At 47.4% G+C, this 21856-nt stretch overlaps 1 protein-coding gene across 1 annotated transcript in view; it reads left to right on the forward strand.

Annotated features, from left to right (window-relative positions):
- The first annotated feature begins 11578 nt into the window (after window positions 1-11578).
- SLC30A9 (solute carrier family 30 (zinc transporter), member 9) overlaps window positions 11579-21856 on the forward strand; it is a 52345-nt gene continuing 42067 nt past the window's right edge. The window contains exons 1-2 of the mRNA XM_015413737.1: window positions 11579-11798; window positions 17681-17857. Coding sequence (XP_015269223.1) covers window positions 11693-11798; window positions 17681-17857 — 283 coding nt within the window. The 5' untranslated portion in view covers window positions 11579-11692. The remainder of the gene's footprint in view (window positions 11799-17680; window positions 17858-21856) is intronic.

The raw sequence follows: 21856 nt of genomic DNA on the forward strand, positions 1-21856 counted from the left end.
TCTACAAAAAAAGCCCTGCTTAGAAAACCCACATTAGCATTCCTCACAAGGAGCTTTTCTGTCCAGAGTGATCTAATATGGATTGTTTCAATTGCCTGCTGAAAACCTAGCTCAGTCTACCTGCCTCCAACACACTTCTTCCCCCCCCCCCAGATATCACCTCCCGTCTTTCCTTATTTGGAAATGTTCCTAGGACACCCACCCCAAGCCGCCTTCCTTCCTCACCTTAGGCCAGTCCTACGGCTCTTGGCTTACCTTGCCTCCTCCCGCCTCTCCAAGCTGGAAGAGAAAGTAATTTTTTGTTTTTCATCTCAAGCCTCCTGACCTATAAGTGGAGCCAGAATCCAGGCATCATGTATCGTTGGCTTTCTGCTTGCTGGAGAACTACAGCTAGACTTGATCCCCAGATACTGTCCCTTGGAATGGTGTTCTTTTTAGATTATTCGCCGTCTGGACCTTCAACCCCCTGCTTTGGGATTTGGAACTGGAGCCTGCACAAACGGGTAGCTAGAAGTCCCTCATCCCTTACTCTGTCCCTTTGGCCTCTTGCCTTCTATTCCTCGAGGGCCTTTGGACTATTCGTACCTCATCTAGGGATGCTGTGAACTTGGAAGCAAGCATGTTCAAATCAGTAACCATACCGTGTTCACTCATGAGCCCAATGGCTGATCATCTGTCTTTTGTCCACCTCAAATGGCTCCCGAGCCAGTTTGGTGTAGTGGTTAAGTTTGCAGACTCTAATCTGGGAGAAGTGGGTTTGATTCCCCACTCCTCCACTTGCACCTGGCTGGATGACCTTGGGCAAGCCATGGTTCTGTCAGAGCTGTTCTCTCAAGGACAGTTCTGTCAAGAACTCTCCCAGCCCCACCTACCTTATAGGGTGTCTGTTGTGAGGAGGAGAAGGGAAAGGAGTTTGTAAACCGTTCTGAGATTGAGTGAAGGGCGGGGTATAAATCCAATCTCCTCTTCTTCTTTGTGTCTGTGCTGTACCTGTGGCAGTGTGTCATGCCAGAGGTACTAACTTGCAGGATCATCTCCAATAAATGTCTGTAAGTTTAGTCAGTATCAGTACGTCTAAGACCTAAGTAAATGGGAACAGCTGGTTAAGGCAGCAATCTCTAATTAGTCTAGGACGGGGATTGGGGAATCAAGGAATAAGATTCAGTCCTAGAGGCAGAATAATTAATTCATCGAGATTCATGGAGGAGGAAAGCTCATGAACTTGCCGGATACACACATCTACGCGTTCCAAGCAAGCCAGGAGACTGACGGCGACAGCTTGACAAATGCCAGGAGTGCTGCACGTGGCCTTGAAGAACCTAAGAGCCGCTGCAAGGATCTTTGTGACCGTGAGGTATAGTCCGGGGGCAGGGCTGCTTAGAAGACCAAGAGTGTCTGCAAGCAAGCAAAGCTTTGGCAGAGCGAACTTTGAAGCAAGTAGCCGAGCCTTAACGAGGTGGAAGTTCCAGGGAGAAAGGAACAACAAACCATTTGTTTAGGATAAGCTAGCATAGTTAGGGTTTAGGATTGTCTATTGTCTATTTTATGTGCAAACTCCCCCTGTTTGTTTTAATCCCTATACATAAACCTTTATGTTTTATAAGCTGGGAGTCTGAAGGATCTCTGGGCAGTAGAGACTGTTTATGTGCCCTCCTCGCCTCTCCTAAACTGAGCCTGGTAGCCTTGGGAAACACAGGGGACTCAGAATATCTGAGCACGCTACCAAATTAACCTTGAGTCCCTGGCATACACTGAGGTCCTGAGTCAGAGGACCTGCATAAGCTCAAAAGATAGGAGCAAGTGTATGATACAGTGGCGCTTCATTTCCCTGCCTTCCAGGAGCCTTTCCATGCACACGTTAGGCATGATGATTCTATCCAGGGTCATGAGTGGTTGGGTCTGGTAATTAAATGATAGGAAGAGAAAAGTATACCTCTCATGACGCTACACAAAAACACACATGTGTGAAACAACATCAACACCACAATCTTAAATGAATACTGATTTTTATATATGTACTGGCTGACTGATTTGCTCATTGTTCATGCATGTATTGACTGCTAAGTGGCATGCAGCCACAGGAGGTCTAGGGGGAGGGGGAGAAAGCAGGATTCCTATCTGGATGAGAATGTCCATGCATCTGCTTGGCATGCAGAAGGTCCCATGTTCAATCCCCAGCGTCTCCAGCGAAAGGATCTGGCAGTAGGTGCCTGAGACCCTAGAGAGCTGCTGCCAGTCTGAGTAGACAATACTGACCTCTATGGACCAAGGATCTGATTTCCGTGCAAGGCAGCTTCATGTGCTCATGTGCATGTTCATTTATTTCCTGCCTTTCTTGATAATGGAGCCCCAAAGCAGCTTACATTGTTCTCTTCTCCATTTTATCCTCGCAACAACCCTGTAGGTAGGTTAGGCTAAGAGAGTATGTGACTGGCTCAAGTCACCCAGAAAGTTCCCATGGCAGAGTGGGGATTCACATTTCAGACTCCCAGATCCATCCGACACTCCAACCACTTAGTTCCAATTGTACTATACGAATATGTGAAAAGTAACCCAACAAATTGGTCTGAGTTGTTTCATGGACAGCTGAACTGCTTGATGAATGACTCGCTTCTCTGTTCATGACTGGCGAACAGATCATGAGCTAAACTGGCAGGTGTTTGAACATGTCTAATCTTACCATGGCTGTGCAGGTACTGTTGCTGATTTTATGCTTGATACTTTTGTGAATGCTTGATTTTGCTAATTATCCTCCATAAATTTTATTTGAGATTTCATCCTATCTGGATTCTTTCCAGGCTTGTAGAGGAGCTCTCTCTTTTGTCAGCAGATCCTTTGGGGGCCATTTGTTTGGGTCACTGCCCAGATTGGGGTTGCTTCCTTGGCCCGGTGGATGACAGGGAGGAAAAAGAAAGGAGCACAGAATTTGACAAACAGAAGGTCAAAATCATATTTCAGAAGAAAAAGGGTGCTTTCTGAGTTCCAGGTCCAGCTTCTAGGCATTTATACTTTACTTTTCTTCAACACTGGAGCCTCAAAGCAGCTTACAACAGTTTGGTGTAGTGGACTCTAACCTGGGAGAACCGGGTTTGATTCCCCACTCCTCCACATGCAGCTGCTGGTGTGACCTTGGGCCAGTCGCAAGTTCTTTCAGAGATGTTCTCTCAAGGGCAGTCCTCGAAAGAACTCTCTCAGCCCCACCTACCTCACAGGGTGTTTGTTGTGGGGAAGGGAAAGGAGATTGTAAACTGCTCTGAGACTCCTTTGGATAGTGAAGGGGGTGGGGTATATATCCGATCTCCTCTTGTTCTCTTCTCCATTCTCTCCTCCTCTGTTTTATTTTAACAATCCAACTACATTTCTGCTTAATCTCACCAAATCTCCCTCCTTTTCACAATTCCTGTTCCATTCAACTTTGATCCATGCAGGTCCAATGGTCTGCAGCATAGCCGTTTTCAGTGGTCCGTGAGGAACCTGTCCTTTTTCAGCAGTGGAAAAGCTGCTGGATCCGAACCAGTGACTGGCCCAAGGTCTCTCGGCAAGCTTCTACAACAGAGCGGAGATTTGAACCCAAATCTCCCAGATTCTAGTTCAACACTCCAACCCAGGATTCAGCAACCTTTTACCTTTGAAGAGCCAAACCATGTCAAAACTTAAAGCAGGAAGTGAACAAAGGACCGGTATAAGAAAGCCCATTCGGATAATTGAAAAAGATATAATTTAACATTACCGATAATTGACATGTTGATTAATGACGCGTGGTTTCTGTGGCCCTCATCCTGGCTGTCCAGATCCCTTTGTTAGGAAGTGGCGCACACAAGGGATTGGATCCAGACAGAGCTGTGGGGTCATGCAGGGCACTTCTGTCAGTGGGACAGACAAGGGACTCCCAGGAGTAGGGGAGAAGCAAATTGGGGGTGTGCAGTGGGCAGAGGGAAATTAGTGGAAGTTGCCCCACCTCTTCAGTTGGTGGAAAACTTAGTCTGGAGACACCCCATTGTTTCACAACTAGTAATAAACAAATACCGGAGCCCCCGGCACAACTGTTTTAATGTACTGCCATAAATCTGTGCATGGTTTGCAACTGGATTCCTGGCAGCTGTTCACCTTGGTCATTTCTTTCTTTAAAGCATCTGTAAGAATCCCTTTGGTCCCATCAAAATCTTTGCCTGCCATTCCCTTCACACTCTGGTTCTTCTACTCTGGTTATTCTGGTTATCCACAGCTTAGAGGGAGCATTGCTGTTGAGTCAGAATTGGGTTCCTGCAGAATCCCTGTGAAGTTGTTGGAGGATGATTTAAAAACCCATCAAGGATGGGCAGGATGGAGGGGCAGAGCCCTTCCTCTCCCCATGAAACTGTATCTCCCTACATAGTTTTGTCTTGGTAGTGCCCTGAGACCAAAGTTTGCCAGTGTGATGTAGTGATTAGCGTTGAACTAGGATCAAAGAGACCCGGGTTCAGACCTCTCCTTTGCCATAACCAACCTCACAGCATTATTGTGAGGATATAATTTGGAAGGGAGAATCCTGTACATTACCTTGAACTACTTGGAGGTGGGGTTAGATACCAAAACTATGCCAAATAAACAGAAGCCGCCTCCCATTGGCAGAAAAACTGCCAAGGACAAGCCGCTTCAGGGGGGAGACTGTTGTGGGTGGGGGAATGGTTCAGTACACAACCTCCTACCTGCCAGCAAGGCTCCCTTTAAGCTGTGGAGTCTTGTGAGCAAAAATTCTACTTGGTGAGCCCACTGGCATTAAAGCTGTGAGCGAGCAATTTGGCTGCTGCATGAATTAGTTTGCTCTGGAGCCCTCCTTCCTGAGCGAAGACAAAAATCTGTGAGCCGGAGGCTAAAAAAACTGTGAGCTAGCTCACACTAACTCAGCTTAGAGGGAACACTGCCTGCCAGAGCCAGTGCTCTGCTTTGACCCCCCTTTCCTGTAATAGGGACCTGGCATGCTGTGTTGCTGGCACATCTCATTTGACCCCCAGGATACGTGACTGTAATTCATACCTGTATCATGCACCAACCTAAAACACCTGTGCATTCCCCTTGTCTTTGCCTACCTGCTGTCTTCCACACCATTTACAGTGCAATCCTCAGCGGAGCTACACTTCTCTAAGCCCGTTTACCCCAGTGGACTTAGAGGAGCATAACTCTGCTCAGGAGTGCACAGCGGGAGGAAACCCTCAAAACATGGCCTTTGATAGCCCTAGTGCTGAAGACATGGATTCATAAATGGCACAAATGTTCTCTTGGAACTGCACATCCCCCCCCCCCCCCGGAAACGCAGCCCATGTTGTGCCTTGTTTCCCCGGGGGGGGGGGGGATGTCTGCGCAAAGCTGAAACAGTCTGTTCCTAAACCCACTGGCCAGAATCCAGCCAAAGGGAGTTCTGACTGAAGCCCCAGTTAAATAAACAAGACTTCAATTTGATGTTCAGTAGCTTGTTCTTTCAGTGTCACATGAACCCCAATGCCACACATGTCTACTTGGAAAAAAGCCCACTGTATTCAGTAAAGCATATTTCCAAGTATGCATAAAACTGCATTCTTAGGCACAGGTAACCTTGGATGGATCATCACTGCCGATCAAAATCCTTCAGCCATGCCAAGAATCTACCTCAGAGTCCCCCCCCCCCTGAACAGCAGATTTTCTCCCTCACCAAGCTGTTACCTTACATTCTTTGGAAAGCCCCTTCATCTAGCTTCAAGATAGGCTTGCTACATACCAGGAGAGGCTACTATTCAAGAAACATAAGCCTAAAGTCCTCTTGGGCACACAAGGCTGTTGTTGAACAACAGCAACCGCAAAAGCTGAGATGCAAAAATATAAGTTAAAAAATAAAAAAATAAAATCTGCCATCCAGAACAAATTAAACACATTAAATATCCTTTAATAAACAAAGGATTTATAAGTCGTGGAGCATTCCTGTTAGAAGCCCTAAAAGACCAAACACATTTCAGTATATTGTCTCCTTCATCAGGAGTCCCTTTAACAAAATATTGTAAGTACATCTGTTCCTTTATGAAAACAATGCAAACTGGAGCCATTTCAGGCGGATTTCTTGAACAGGCAGTACAGAAATGCTCAAAATAATTAAATAAACCCCCAAACCAACCAGAGGTGAAGGGAAAAGGTCAGCCGGAGCAGCCTCCATAGAGCAGAATTCTCGCCCTTCCACTTGACATAGCAGGGCAGTCTTCCCTCCAGGTGGGAATCCCGTTGAAGCCAGGCCTGCCCAAGCGACTGGAGGCACACCCAGCTCAGCAGGTCTGAGTGACGGAGGAAAAGCCAACACATGTGATAGCCTTAATATACCAACAACAGCTGGCTGGGATGAGGCAGGGCAGCCACATAAAGGAGGCGGAAGGTAAGGCTGGAGGCTGGCCTGGCTTAGTCACACCTGATTGACAATCGCTCCTGCCAATCAACCCAGGAGGGTTGGACAACCCTCAAGGAGGCAGGAAGAGGAAGGGGTGGGTATATCCCAATGAATCTCCCTCTTAAGGGCCAGCAACACTGACCTCAGAGGGTAGGTTAGCCCGCATGTTGATGATGATGATTTATATCCTGCCCTTCACTGGAAGTCTGAGAGTGACTTACAGCCTCCTTTCCCTCCCCACAAAAGACACCCTGTGAGGTAGGTGGGGCCGAGGGAGCTCTCTCGAGAACTGCCCATGAGAGAACAGCTGTGAGAGAACTTGTGACTGACCCAAGGTCACACCAACCGCTGCAATGTGGAGGAGTGGGGAATCAAACCTGGTTCTCCCAGATTGGAGTCCACACTCCTAACCACTACACCAAACTTCCATCTCTAGCCTGAGGCTTGTCAAGTCTCCAAGAGTGACTATGGAGTGTGCGTTGGCCACACCCTATCCTGACAGTGCAGCAGACACACTCCTGAAATGCAAGTTGTTAGTGAGGGATAGGCCTTGGTCTCCGAGTCTCTGCTTGGGGGCCTTCCAGGACTTCTAGTTGGCCACTTTGGAAAACAGGTACCTGAACTAGATGGACCTTTGTTCTGACCCAACAGGACTCTTATGTTTGAAGTGGGGCAGATCAGGCACAGGACCAGCAGGAACTACAGCTACCAGCATGGGCTCTGGATGCAAGTAAGCAACACTTAAGGGGTGGTGGCTGGCATAATGTCAGCCACAAGATCTTCAGGACCACGGACAGTTCCCTGGCCCCAGGCAAACCGACCGCTCCCCTACTGCAGGCTGCATGAAGTTTACAGTTGTGGCATTCTGGCTGAGGGCCACACTTTGGCGTATATTGCCTCCTCCAGCGTGGTACTCTTAGGCTGCAGTCACACACAATTGACTAATCCACTTCCAATCCACTTTCCAACTGGATTTTGCCAGTTCACAGTAAAAATCCAGTTGGAAAGTGCACTGAAAGTGGATTATTGAGCGTGTGTGACTGCAGCCTTAAAGAAACAAACAGATCTGGAACATGTTGGAAGCTAGTTTGCTCCTTACCAAAAAAACCCAAGAATGTGTCCTGCTTCTCCTCAGTTTAATCTACAGGGTGTTTTGCAGACTGTAAGCCTTGCAGAGTGGCAAGGAAGCCTCTATGGCCAAGAATGATGTCTCGGGACTGTTCACTGTGGGGGGAATGAGGATGGGTGGGTCATGACGGCCGCTGCTTTACCTTCCCATGGAATCTCTCTAGTCAGAAATAGACACTGTAACAAGAGGCAGGACCCGCGATACTCATGTGGGGGGGGTATTTCTTGCGGCTCCTGGGTGGCTCACCTGCTGAAGCAGCAGGAGCTCCACACAGAGGAGAATGTGGCAGCGGCTGCAGGTGAGCCCAGCAGGTGGTCTGTTGGGCTCGCCAGGATTCCCCCCCACACACACACACCTGATGACAGCAGCAACGGCTGCGGCTAGCCACCTGCCCTCCAAGGTTCCCCCCCCCAGCCACCGTGGCCACGAGCAGCAAAGGCGGCGAGCCCTGTGTGGCTCTTCTCCCTCCCCCCCCATCGCTGCCACCGCTGCCGCCAGCGGCAATGACAGCAATGGCCCCCCTAGCAATGGCCACGGCTCCCAGACGCCGGCTGCCAAGGCTTCTCTTCCTGTGCCGCCGCCACTGCCAGCAGCCACAGTTCCTATTGGTAAGTGCTTTCTCTGCGCATGCGAGGCTCTTTTACTTTTGGGGGGATTAAAATATCCCCCATATACTTTTTTCAACTTTTTAGATTTTTCTGCACATCTGGGGATTGCCTCAAATGTGCAGCAAAACCCCCCTGCCCCTCAAGTGACCCCGATGTGCAGATTTAGATATCCGCACATTGGGGGCATGAATTAGATATGTAGATGCTGCTGACCTTGACTTGGATAGCTCAGGCTAGCCTGATGTTGTCGAATCTCAGAAGCTTAGCACAGTTGGTTCTGGTTAGTACATGGTTGGGAGACCACCAAGGATGTCAGGGACCGCTGCACAAAGGCGACCGACTCTGTTCGTCTCTTGCCTTGAAAACCCTACAAGGCTGCCATAAGTCGGCTGAGATTTAACAGTACTTTCCCCCACCGTACTGCTGCCGAGAGGGGGCTGACACACTTTGGAGGCACAAGATCTCTATTCTGGGGGATCCGATGCCCTGTAGGAGTGCCTTTAACCGTGCTACCCCTGTACATTTGTAAATAATGCCAATGTTTCCGGGGGGGGGGGGAATAAGACTCTGGCACTCACTCCTCCAAAAGGAGCCAACCCGGGAACCCGCCGCCCCTAGAACTTCTCACCTCTCAGCGAAATGTGTGGTATGTGAGGGTATGAAACGGTTCTCATCCAAGTGGGTGTGGGCCACTTCCGAGCATTTTCTCGGATCCAAAAAGCGAGTCCTGGAAATCGACCATGGCAGTTTGATTCTGAGAGCCCGCAGAATATGCTCACCCCTATTTTGGGGGCTTTCTTACCCAAAATCTTAACCCCCCCCTTATGTACTATCTCACCATCCCACGTTATTGCAGAGCCTTTTTGTTTGCAAGACTGAACATTATACCTACAATGGTTTCACAAGGGAGTTTTTTGAATTGGCCCATGTGGATGGATACATCTTTTCACACCCTGCTGGAATGCAGATTCTTTGAGATTATGAGGGATGTTACTATATTAAGCCTTTATTTAACTGACTGCCCCCCTATACTCCGGAAACCCTGGCTCTTTTGTTCAGTGACAAGGATCCCAGGATCACTCTAGCAATTGCAAAATTTCTCTGTCCTTTTAGCTCCTGCATCTAAAAAATAAGAAATACGTGTTTTCTGCTGCTCAAGAGTCATGAATCAATGAGCTTCTAAGGGTACAAAAGGAAGGACAACTTCCAAGTGGTGATGCCACGGGCCCAATAGCATCCATAAGCCTTGAACAAGGGACAGTTACTTTCTGTAGCGATCCTAGTCCATACTGAGCTCCCAACTCATAGTGTCAACCCTGTGTATGAATTCCAACTTGGCAGCTTCACAATGGAGTGTCCCTTTCAACATTGTGAGCTTGGGTTGCAAGAAAGCTTGAGTTGCAAGTCTAAGGTGACACAAGACTCTCCATCGCTTTGGTTGTAGAAGACTACTAAGGAAACCCCTCTGGAATGTCAGATGTTTACAGAGTTTTAGGGAATGTTTTTGGACTTTGCTACTCCAAACAGGGTCAGGAAGTCATTCTCATAGTAAATAGTTTGTTAGGTTTACCACCATGGCCATTTATTTGGTTTCAGCATTCCTGACTACTTCAGCATCCTGCCTGCTGTGTACATTGACCCCTGGGAAAAGAATTGCTTTGCTGCCAGTGCATTTTGGAACAGCTGAAGCATCGAAACTATTGCTCCATAGGCTGAAGCCTCTGTCCAGCCAGAAACAAAACACTGGGCAGCTCTACGCATGTCTGTCTAATACCTGTCAACTGGGGAATAAGCTTGAATCTCTGACACAGCAAGCAGAGATTTGAGTGGCTAATTATCAACAGTGTGAGCCATTCAGTGTCCTCTGTTCTTACCAACCAACAATCAGTTTGTTAGCTGGTTACACATATTTGGCCTCTCTCGCCAAGACTCAAGAAAATGATTTGTTGAATTATACTAACTGTTATGTATTGGGACTGAATCATTCCAGGTCTGTCACACCGGAGACTGGCTGAGCTTGGAGCCCAAGAACAATAGCCTGCCAGGACTCTGGAGTAGTAGTAGTCAAGTAGTAGTCAACTAGTGATGTTATGTAAGTAGCCTATCATTCGGAGTGGGGTGTGTTTGGGTGTGGCAATTGCATGAGCAGAGCAGAGGCTCTGGGGTCTTGTCTTGCTGAAATCACTAATAAAGTAGAGCTGATCACTAGACTTGGAGTCTGCTCATCCATGGAACCCACTATTTAACACTAACAAAGCCATCAACAACAATAGAAAGCTTGGTGTAAGTATAGGTGGTTCAGTGAGCTGATGACTACTGTGGACTCCCCCAACCCCTTGTAATAAGCAGTCCCATCGGGGGCATGTTTGCTCAAAATACCAGTTGAGTTCAACAGGACTTCTGAGGGCAGAGGACTGCAGATTACTAAGTTGACACCAGGCACATACAGTCTGTCCATGGATCGGGAGCATTTTTATCCGGCCCTTCCCCCCAGCATGGATCTCTCCTCTGCCATATTATCATCACAACAACCCTGAGAGGTAGGTCAGGGTAAGCGATCAGTGGCTGTTCCTAGTTCACCCGGTGAATTTCATGGCTGGATAAATACCACTGCGCTCAATAGAATTTACTGCCCTGTCAATGTGCATAGAACTAAAGTCCACCTTGCTCTAGAAGCAAGTCTGGCTTTTCATAGGTAGGTTTCATTGAGCCTCCTCTCAATCTGATCCATCCTTGCAGTGGCAGGACAAACTGCACTTACTGTTGCCAGCCTCCAGGTGGGGCCTGGGGATCTACCGCTTTTACAACTGATCTCCAGCCGACCGAGATCAGCTCCCCTGGAGAAAATGGCTGCTTTGAAGGGTGGACTCTATGGCACTGTACCATGCTGAGGCCCCTCCCCTCCCCAAACCCCTCCCTCTCCTGGATCTACCCCCCCCCAAAGTCTCCAGGTATTTCCCAACCTAGAGCTGGAAACCCTACTACTTCAACGCAGTTCTGAACTTTCAAAAATTCCCTGGAAGCCCAGCTCGCACAGCACTGAGCTACAATCATCTTATTTGCAAAGACCTATTTTTAATGTAGCGGAGCATTTTCTAGCTTCTCCCATTCCAAAACACAACGGCCCGATCGGCTCACGAGAACGAACAGGTTTAGCGAGGGAGGCGCTAAGACCCCGCGGCGCGAGAACGGGGGGAGCATGACGTCACGCCCGCCCGCTTTCATTGGAGGGGAGCCAGAAGAGGCTCGTTCGCCTCTCTTGCCCTGAATGGGGGTGGGGTGTAGAGCCTTGGGAAGGGGAGTAGCGCGCATGCTCTTCCCCCCGTCCCTGAGCATGCGTACTACCGCCGTCACAAGGAGTCGGTGTCTTGTTGGTGGACTCGGAGGGAAAGGCCATAGATAAGAGGCGGCTAGACCATCCCGGCGCCTCTCGCACTTCCAGTTCCGCTTTCGCCCATGGACTCCGCTCGGGAGCCGGCCGGGGCCGGGCGTGCCTCTGAGAAGCGGATTCCGGCGGCTCCTCCTCCTTCCCCCTTCGGGCGCCGCAGCTGAGAGAGCGGCGGGAGGATGCTGCCGGCTCTGGCCGCCCAGCGCCGGGGATGGGGCTGCCTCTACCAGCTCCTGCGGGGCCGGTGCCCGGCGGGGGTGCCGTTCTCCCGGGCAGGCGGCCACGGTGAGTGGGGGCGGAGACGCTGCAGGGGCACCCGGCCCGGTTCCGTGCCAGGAACGTGCTCTGCTCGGAAGGGGGGAGCGCAGCAGTGGTTGCGGTTGGAAGGGGGAGCCCGGCTTGCCGGCCTCCTCCCCCCCCCGGCCCTTGTGTTGGCTCAGCCGGCAGGAGCTCCTGGGCAATGTTCCCTCTAAGCTGTGGAGTCTTGTGAGCAAAAACTCTACTTTGTGAGCGACTGGCATTAAAGTTGTGAGCGAGCGATGTGGCTGCTGCATAAATCAGTTTGCTCTGGAGCCCTCCCTTCCTGAGCCAAGGCAAAAACGTGTGAGCCGGAGGCTAAAAAACTGTGAGCTAGCTCACACTGACTCAGCTTAGAGGGAACACTGCTCCTGGGTCGGGCTGAGATAAGCCGCTGCCCTGATTAACGGGGTGGGGAGGCTATAAATGAACACTGGGAGCGGCCTCGCTCACCTGCGACCTGAGCCTTTGCCTGGAGGTGCCGGCGGTGGCACCTGGCTTGGGACCTTCCCTCGTGCTCTCTTTGCATCTCCAGGCGGAGCGGCGGTATGAACCTGCTGCGTTCCACAAGCTGCCTCTCTTTCTGGCCGCACGAAAGCTGCCTCTGGTCAGCTGCTGTACCTCCAGGGATTCAGGCCAAGTTGTTTCACATCTCTCTGTACGTCCTGCTGTGTAGCCATTTTACTTCCACGGGAGGAAAAAAGAAATAGGGCGGACTCTTGTTGCGCCAGTGCACATAGGCCCATCCTGGGTTATTTGTTTGGTTTTGTTAAAAGGTAAAGGTTCCCTTGCTCGAAAGCCAGTCGAGTCCGACTCTAGGGTTGCGGTGCTCATCTCCGTTTCAAGGCCGAAGAGCCAGTGCTGTCCGAAGACGTTTCCGTGGTCATGTGGCCAGCATAGCACCAAGGCGCACGGAATGCTGTTACCTACCCACTGAAGTGATCCCTATTCATCTACTTGCAATTTCTTGCTTTCGAACTGCTAGGTTGGCAGGAGCTGGAACTAGAGACGGGAGCTCACTCCGTCATGCAGCACACTCGGGTCTCGAACTGCTGAACTACCGACCTTCCACAGCCTGCAGTTCAGCATCTTAACCACTTGAGCCACCGCAGCTCCAGTTGGTTTTGTTACCACGGTGCAATAGAATGCCTTTCATCGGAAGTAATTCCATTGTATCACAACGTCTCCGATTCTGCCTTTTTGTGTCACAGTCTAAAGAATTCTGGAGTTTGGGTGCAGCATGCCTAATCTTTGGAAGCTCCATACCATTGCAGTTTATTTTGGCAAGAACTGGAGACTATACTAGCAGAGCAACTAGTGTTAGCAGCATAAGAACATAAGAGGAGCCAATGTTGGATCAGGCCAATGGCCCATCTAGTCCAACACTCTGTCACACAGTGGCCAAAAATACCAGGCGCCATCAGGAGGTCCACCAGTGGGGCCAGGACACTAGAAGTCCTCCCACTGTTGCCCCCCCCAAGCACCAAGAATACAGAGCATCACCTGCCCCAGACTGAGAGTTCCTATCTATACCACTGATGGGCTTCTGCTCCATATGTTTATGGTAAAAACTATACACCCCCGACTTTCTTATCTCTGTCACACCCAGTCCACTTTCCCAAAAGTAATGAGTGGCTTACTTGTGACCATATAGGGCTTAATTTCAGCAGAGGCAGTGCAGGAGAAATTGCATAAAGATTCTGCTTTTACTCCATATTTATGTTCCACCATGTATTTATTTTGTAGATCCATCTGTGCCCTAGCTGATTCATGGTCTTGAACATGTCTAGCCCAGTGCTCTAGGCATGGATGTTTTATGTTGTGTCAGTCTGCTGGTTCATGTAGCTGCAATACTGCCTAATATGACCGGAAGGTCTGACAGGGAGACCATCTTCAGCAAATCTTTGTCTCCGTGCTGCTTTCTGGAATCCTCTTAACTGGAGATGCTAGTGGTTGGACGTGGGACATTCTGTGCACAACACATGTGAGCTCTGGCCCCCTCCACATGCCAGCCTGCCCCCCCATTGCACCACAACCACACACGTGATGCTTCCCAGATAGTCAAAGGACTGTCTCCAGTTGTAGCTGTGCAAAACTGTGGGTACATTGCCGATACTTTGACAGTTTTTGGCACCAGTCTCTTGCAGTTTGGTGTAGAGGTTAAGTGCGCGGACTCTAATCTGGGAGAACCAGGTTTGATTCCCCACTCCTCCACTTGCACCTGCTGGATGACCTTGGGCAAGCTGTAGTTCTGATAAGAGCTGTTCTTGAAAAAGCAGTTTCTGTCAGAGCTCTCTTAGCTCCACCTACCTCACAAGGGTGTCTGTTGTGGGGAGGGGAAGGGAAGGGAGTTTGTAAGCCGCTCTGAGACTCCTTTGGGTAGTGAAGGGCGGGGTATAAATCCAATCTCCTCTTCCACATGATTTGGGACCTGTTCAGATACTGATTTTCTGACATGGTGCCATCTTGGATTTCATTCTGGGTGGAGGGGCTCTGCAGCTGAAAGAACCCGATCTGAAAACTACAGACCCCCCCCTTAGATCTTTACCAAGCTTGTAAGGGCGTGTGTGTGTGGCTTTCACATAAGCAGCTGCTTCACATGAAATCCAAGGTGTTAAAATATTTATTTATTTATTTATTTTGGGATTTGTATCCCTCCCTCCCCATACGGCCCAGGGCAGCTAACAGCGGCCATGCCGAAATAAAACATAAAGTACATTAAAACTTCAATAAATACAAGCTAAAATGGTGCTCTACAGTACATAATAAAGATTAAAGTTCATTTTAAGATCCAAGATGGTCGATAATGTGAAAAGACTGTGCCATAGACGTTCCTTTAATCTCACTTTAATAAGATTGGTACCTGTGTGGGAGGCGGGAGGGAAGAGGAGAAAAATCTCATTTGCATGTATTTATCTTGATGTGTGGATGTTTTAAAAAGCTAGTTCTCTTAAGTTTGAACTCCCAACAACAGAACAGCCTGACTTCATTGACCCTCAGGCTGCAGTTCTTGATTTGTTGTTCCTTTTTAATCCTTTCCCCCTGCTGCACATGTTGCTGCCTGCATTCTTGTTTACCCAGACACTGCTTGTGCTTCCTTCTGCTTTGCATAATTCATTGCTTCCAGGCTCTCTGGAATATATTGTCCCCTCAAGGGCCCTGATAGGCTCACTGCGTTTCCTTCCTTGCTATTACTGAACAAAGTCTGTGTCCAGTGGCGCCTATAAGACCAACAAAGTTTTATCCAACGTATAAGCTTTCGTGTGCAAGCACTTTTCCTCAGAGGTGTATCTGAGGAAGTGTGCTTGCACACAGAAGCGTACACCTTGAATAAAACTTTGTTGGCCTTAAAGGTGCCACCGGACTCAAACTTTGTTCTGATGCTTCAGACCATTTTGGCTACTCCACCTAAATCGTGCTATTACTGAGTCAATTCTTCCAGTTCCTTCATGAGATTCTGTGTTGGACTGGGTGGGCCTTTGGCCTGATCCAACATTGGCGTCTCTTATGTTCCACAGGAAGTGGTGGCGGCTACAAGCATGGACGGCTTCAAAAGGGAATTAGATAAGCATATGGAGCAGAGGTCCATCAGTGGCTATTAGCCACAAGGTATAGATAGGGGCTCTGGGGCAAGTGATGCTCTGTCTTCTTGGTGCTTGGGGGGGGTCAAAAGTGGGAGGGCTTCTAGTGTCCTGGCCCCACTGCTGGACCTCCTGATGGCACCTGGTATTTCTGGTCACTGTGTGACACAAAGTGTTGGACTGGATGGGCCTTTGGCCTGATCCAACATTGGCGTCTCTTATGTTCTTATGTACCTTTTTTGGGGTACTCCTGTGCTAGGTTCTTGATGATACCCTTGAAAGACAAAATAAAGGGTATTCTGGTATAGTACATTTCTGTCCATTGTTGACAGATCAGCTGTTGTGTCAGACAGGGTATGCTTAGATAAACTATTAGCAGATGAAAAAGCAGCTATTACTAAAGCAACAGCCAAATTCTGTGCTCAGGAGATTAGAGTATGTAATAAATTTTAGTTCTGTCTCTTAGTTCTGAGTTCTGTTTTAGATTCGATTAAATAGTGCTTGTTTTAACTTTTAGGTTTATAATTGAATAGTTTTATATTATTTTATTAACTTTTATATATTTTAATTATTTTAATTAACTTTTACATATATTTTAATTAGCTACTCTGTTATAATTTTATATCTGTTCATCATTTGGAGTGTTTTAACATCTATTCCTTCATATTTAAAAGTGATGTGCTGTGTGAACTTGTATCTGGTCGTGGACTGCAATAAATTACATTCATTCATTCATTCAGTGAATCTTTTTTTCTTAAAGGAAAGCTAGAAAGGGCCTGCCTTGGTGCCCTGAGCCCTTGAAATAATGTTTTGGGAATTCTAGTCATTTTCTGTCACATTCAACATCCCCCTCGCAACGTGCTACTGTGGTGTTCTTAGGCCTGTAAATTGTCTAGGAGTTCAAAGCTCATACTCTATCCCCCCCCCCCCTCTGCTAGCTTGCCTGCGTAACACAGGCCATCGTGAGTCATTTGGGGAATGTAAACAGCTTGAAAGGGAAAGAAAAATGATGAAAAGATGGAAAGTTCCCTGTTCATAATATGAATGACTGGTTTTAGGCCTGTAGTTAGGCTCATCTGAAGCTGCCTTACAGCAGGCCTTGATGAAATTTCTATGGCTCTAGGAACCAGCCCCCCAAGTTTAGGAAGCAGACTTGTTTTTCAGGCTTCAGAGTTTTGTATATTAATTACTGTACTTTTAAATTATTACTACCACAATGCTTGTGGGACAAAGTGTTGTGTGTAAATGCAGGGATAGCCCTGGGTGTCATCACTACAACAAAAGGCTAGCCTAACCTCTCCCCTATTTCTGTTAATTCCCTTATTGCTTTAAGAGCTCGATTTAATTGCATGTTGGAGCCAGTATAGAAAGCAGCTGGTTTAGCAACGAATTCGTCTACCACCAGTGAATGGTGTAAAGATAACATATAAACAAGCAGTGAAAATGCCTTCATGCGTGTGCATTTTTATGCCACGCAGCAAAACTGACTCTGATGTGAAATGATAAGATAAGCTTTGTACTTCTCATTGAGAGACACTACAATAAAATGGTTGCTAAAAATACTAGGCACCACAGTGTAATTTCTAGGTGTCATGGCGACCTGGCGCCTGGGGTTTGTTGAGCCCTACCTTATACAGAGTCAAGCCATTGGACTGTTTAGCTCAGTAATGTCTCTTCTGACCCATAGTGGCTTTCCAAGGGATAGGATAGGTGAGGCTTTCACCAGCCCAGACAACTTGAGATCCTTTTAGCTGGAGATGCTGGGGAATGAATTCGGGACTGCCTGCACGCCTCCTCACATGGGTACATTGATCCCCTAGCAGGGCTTGAACCCTTGTATGGGTGGCCCAGCCGAGATCTCAAGCAAAGAGGTCTTTCCTAGCCTGATTACACAAGATCGATTTTAGCCGGAGAAGGCAGGGCTTGGACTTCCCACATGCTCTTTGACTTAGCAGTAGCTCTGCCCCATTATCCAGGAACATGTAATGTCTTCTGTGTCTGCTAGTGGGGTTTACTGTAGCAGAGGTTGATCTTAAAAGAGCCTGTTTGTGAACCTTGAGACCGTAGTTGAGGTTATGATAATGTGGGTTTTGAGTACGGTGTGTGCATTATAAGGGAAAATAAATAGGAATCTCCTGGAATTCTCCGGCAGTGTTGGATGCAGAGACAACAGTTAATATATCCAAGTTATTTGTGATAGACCAGCAACAGTGCTTCAGACGAAAACTGACCATTTTATTTTCATGTTGCTTCTTTCTAACACAGGACGGTTTCCTTTCCTTTCTACAGGGTGGCAGGTGCCTGTCAGACTAGGAAGTTTCTCCCGTCTGCTGCCGTGTAACCATCTGCCTCTTTCTCCAACCAGTCAAGTAAGAGTTTATACCTCAGATGGTCAGAAAAACAGCACAGGAGCACATGATGCAAGTTCCTCAGTCCCTGAAGGAGGTGTGCCAAGAACAGCGACAGGTGTGCATACTTTGGTTTAATCTTCCTTTCAGGTCTTATTGGGGATGTCTTCTGGGGACTTGCAAGCTAGAGCATTCTTGGGTTGCAATTTTTAATTCTGCCACAGTGGGCGATGTTGCTGCTGCAGCAACTCTTTCTACCTGGTTCCTTACTGGGCCCTGTCTCATTTCTTGCAAATGCGGTCGCAGGATTTCTGGTTGTGGTTCTCAGTAGGCACTACTTTGTAAATCACAGGTCAAATCACCTTGCAGCATTTCTAATTCTGAAGTCACTTTCAAAGTGGTGGTACTGATAGGAGCAAGTTAGTTGGGGTAGGGGGTGGGGCTTGTTGCATGTGCCCGCCCCCTGGGCTCTTTACTGCCGGAGCTCTGCTCCTGCAGGAAATGACCCCTGCTGTAACTATAATACAACGCTGTAACTATAGATATAATATACAATATTTCCTCCTTTGAAGGTAAGACATATCCATGTAGTCAGTGTCACTTGATAGGAGGAGGAATAGCCTGTCAATTAGGCAGCAGGTGTAAAGGTGCATGCCTGGGATGCAGAGGGGTACTCTGAGTTCATGTGAGGTCCCTGCCTCATGAACTGAGAATCCCGTGAGGCACATAGACCATGTAGAAAATGGTTCCTTGCTGTTAAAACTTCTGGAAATGGTTGCCTTAATTTATAATACCCATTGGACCGTTATCCTCTTTGTAGCACTTTGCATATGTCGCAGTCTCTGCCTCATCCAACCTTTTGCGTCCTCTCTCTGAAATAGATCCGCGAGCCTTTTATACAGGTTGGCGAACTGAGGATGGCACCCAAGAGACTTCCCCAAGGCTAGCCAGTTCATAGCAAAGTGGAAGCTTTCGTTTCAGTTTTCCGCTCTTAAATGCCAGAACTATTCATACTTATCACTCTGGTTGTCATATTAAAACACAACATTTAGGACTTGACGCGGACAAGTCAGTTAATGCCAGGTTTTGACCATCTGCTTGTTTTTGTACATGCACACGGTTGTGAAACAAGCTTTGGGTAATAACATACAATTTCGCCTGCTTTTCTTGTCCACTGGGAAGCTTTCCATAGAAGACAAAGGCAGTTTGCATCAGGTTCTTTAGACCCCTTCTGTATGTAATAGCTATGTTCTGGGAGGGAATATATTTGAAGCTTTAATCATTGTTGTCTTCAACCCTTGCTTGATCCTAAGATAAGTTGTCTTATAACTCAGCTTGTCAGATTTTCCTTAAGTCAATGACTATATTTTTGTTAAACCGTAAGGCACAAAAATTCTTTCCCTTAAAGGGTATATTGTGCAGTGCTGTCTTAAAGTTCGACAGTAAACCTTGACATTTCGTGGAGATCGTTTTCTCCTGATCAAAGTTTATGGCTTGACCTTTTCTTAAATAATTTTACTGCGACTGCCTGTTTTACAAGAAAGACGCTCCTCCTAATAAAAGTTGGGCTCCTCCTAATAAAAGTTGGCTTCTCCGTGCTTGCCAGTGGTAACGTAACCTCTGCCTTCGGCAATGAGCTGTCAGGGTAAAACTTGACACTTTGATGTTGTAAAGATAGGAAAGTCCTTCTCTGCCAGAGAGATTTATGCTTGCCTGTGTTTTAGAAGTTAAGGCAGGAACTAATTGCCTGGTTTGCTGTGTAGACAAACAGTACCCTGCAACTTTTGAATAATTCGTGCCACGTGTCCAGTCTTTTATTAATAAAAACACAGAACTTCCTGACTCTGTCACTGAGATCACAGGTCTAACTCAGTCATCTCCAGTTTCGGTGAAAATTGCTTCTGTTGTATTGAAGGATTATGGATGCGTAGAAAGGATCCAGATCTAGAGAACAAAGCAGAGAATCTTCTGGCTCTTCTTATTGGAGTCATAAGAACTTAATTCTGCTAGTACAGTTAATTGAGAAGGCTGGAATGTGCAGGGGGAAGCCTGTGCGTGTTGCCTTAAAGCTTTCTCCCTGAAATCAGTGGTGCTTAGAAATATTTCGCTTTCATTTGTGCTTGAATATTTCAGGGCTTGGTGACTTATTTCTCCAGGTGCCTGGGAATTTTCCTGCTTTGGGAGATCTTTCCCTTTATTATTTTTATTGGAAAACTTGCTTCTCTTCCGTTAAAATACTTTTTTGATTGCCCTTGTGGCAAGCTCTGAATCTCTCCCCCCCCCCCCCCCCCCCAGTTTCATATAGAGAAGTCATTTGGAAGGTTGGAACAAGAAAGCTCTTGATTATAACTTTTGTGTTATGGCATTCTTCCATGTCTGCTTTCACGTCGTCTCCTTTAGTAGTGTTATGTCTGTCAATCAATAACTTAAGGCATGTGGCTCAGAACATTCTGATGTCATTCCAAAAGGTCTTTCAGTTGTGTGCCTTTGCAATAGGCATAGTGATGCTAATTCTGATTGATCTTGACGATTGTTCCCAAATTATTACCGGCAACACTTTTATGAAGTAAACTTGTATTAGAGATACCTTTTCGTTCTTCAAAAGAGCAGGTTAATGTTGCAGCCGGTCAGCTAGAGATGCTGGCATAAATGGGGTTGGCACCAATGTTCCCTCTAAGCTATGGAGTCCTGTGAGCAAAAATTCTACTCTGTGAGCGACTGGCATTAAAGTTGTGAGCAAGTAATTTGGCTACTGCATAAATTAGTTTGCTCTGGAGCCATCCTTCCTGAGCTAAGACAAAAATGTATGAGCCAGAGGCTAAAAAACTGAGCTAGCTTACACTAACTCAGCTTAGAGGGAACACTGGTTGGCACATGCGTGTACAATCTTGGTTGATGACTTGACTTGATGACTCCCAGTCGAACATGTGAACTGGCTCCACTGTTAGTTTTGTCTGGTGTCTGATCTGCTTGCTCATCTATATGTGTCATCAGGCATGAGCCATGCATGTGTCTGTCTTGGATGTGTTGTGAACCGCCCTGAGCCCGCCTGCGGGAAGGGGAGCATAAAAGTCTAATTAAATAAATAATAATACATAAATATAGATTGCCTACTATTTTTCTGGCTTTGCTCTCAAGCCAGCCAAGCCATCTGGGCAGTATTGTTGAAATCTCTGAAAGAAGCAAAGATTTCTGCTCAGCTTTCCCAGATCAAATCCAGGTTAGCCCCTCATTCTCTTACTGTTTGATGCTTGGGGGGCCTCCCCAGTCTTAGCCTGTGTCCCTGCAGAAATGCCATAAGATTTCCTATCATTGGGCTAACTTTTATGTCGTATTTTAGCAGGGTTTTGTAATCTGTAGTTTGACTGGATTTTGAGTGTTCCCTGTCGCAGAACTTTTGTGAGAATGTCTGATGCTCATTGTGTCAAATATGTTTGACAAAACGTTTCTGTGGATTAATGCCATAGGGCTGCTATAATTTTTAATAGCTCACCATTATGTGAGTGAAGCCAAACTCGCAAGCTCATCCCATGCAGTCATTGCTCAGCTGGGGTTTGGGGGGAAAGACTGAGTAGTGAGAGCCCATGCGCTGATGAGGCTCCACGCCCATGTGGCTCCCGTGGTGCTGCCCTAACACCTAAACGGCACGATGGTCCACACCTCTTTCAGCAGCAGCTACTGCTTCTCAAAGAGCAGAAGTTGGAACTATGTATGATACTTGGCCGAAGGCTGGTGCTGAAAGTGGAGGCCCTGTGTCAACGTCCGACCCATCTCCTAGTTATATTTTGCCAGAGCCACCTGCTCTGTCCCGTCTGATGCTGGTGAGGGAAGGGAAACAGTGCAAGTCTGAGTAAACATGACTGGGGTGTGTGGATGGAAGAATTCAGGAAGGGATTGTCCTATTTGGTGGCAGTCCATGTTGAGTATCACTTATAGTTCTGCCCTGGAGTTATGCACAAGCCATCAGACACTGAGCAAGTAAGAATAAAAGTAATAATAGTGATGATAATAAAAAAGGCAGTGATGACAGTGAATGTCGACTTTGCAAGACAAAGGATTGAAACGGTCAACCCATGTGGTTAGTGCCTGCAGTAAAATTGCCCAGACTGACTATGGC

This window comes from Gekko japonicus, unplaced genomic scaffold, assembly GCF_001447785.1.
Source record: "Gekko japonicus isolate JY-2015 unplaced genomic scaffold, Gekko_japonicus_V1.1 scaffold670, whole genome shotgun sequence".
In the NCBI taxonomy this organism is placed as follows: domain Eukaryota; kingdom Metazoa; phylum Chordata; class Lepidosauria; order Squamata; family Gekkonidae; genus Gekko; species Gekko japonicus.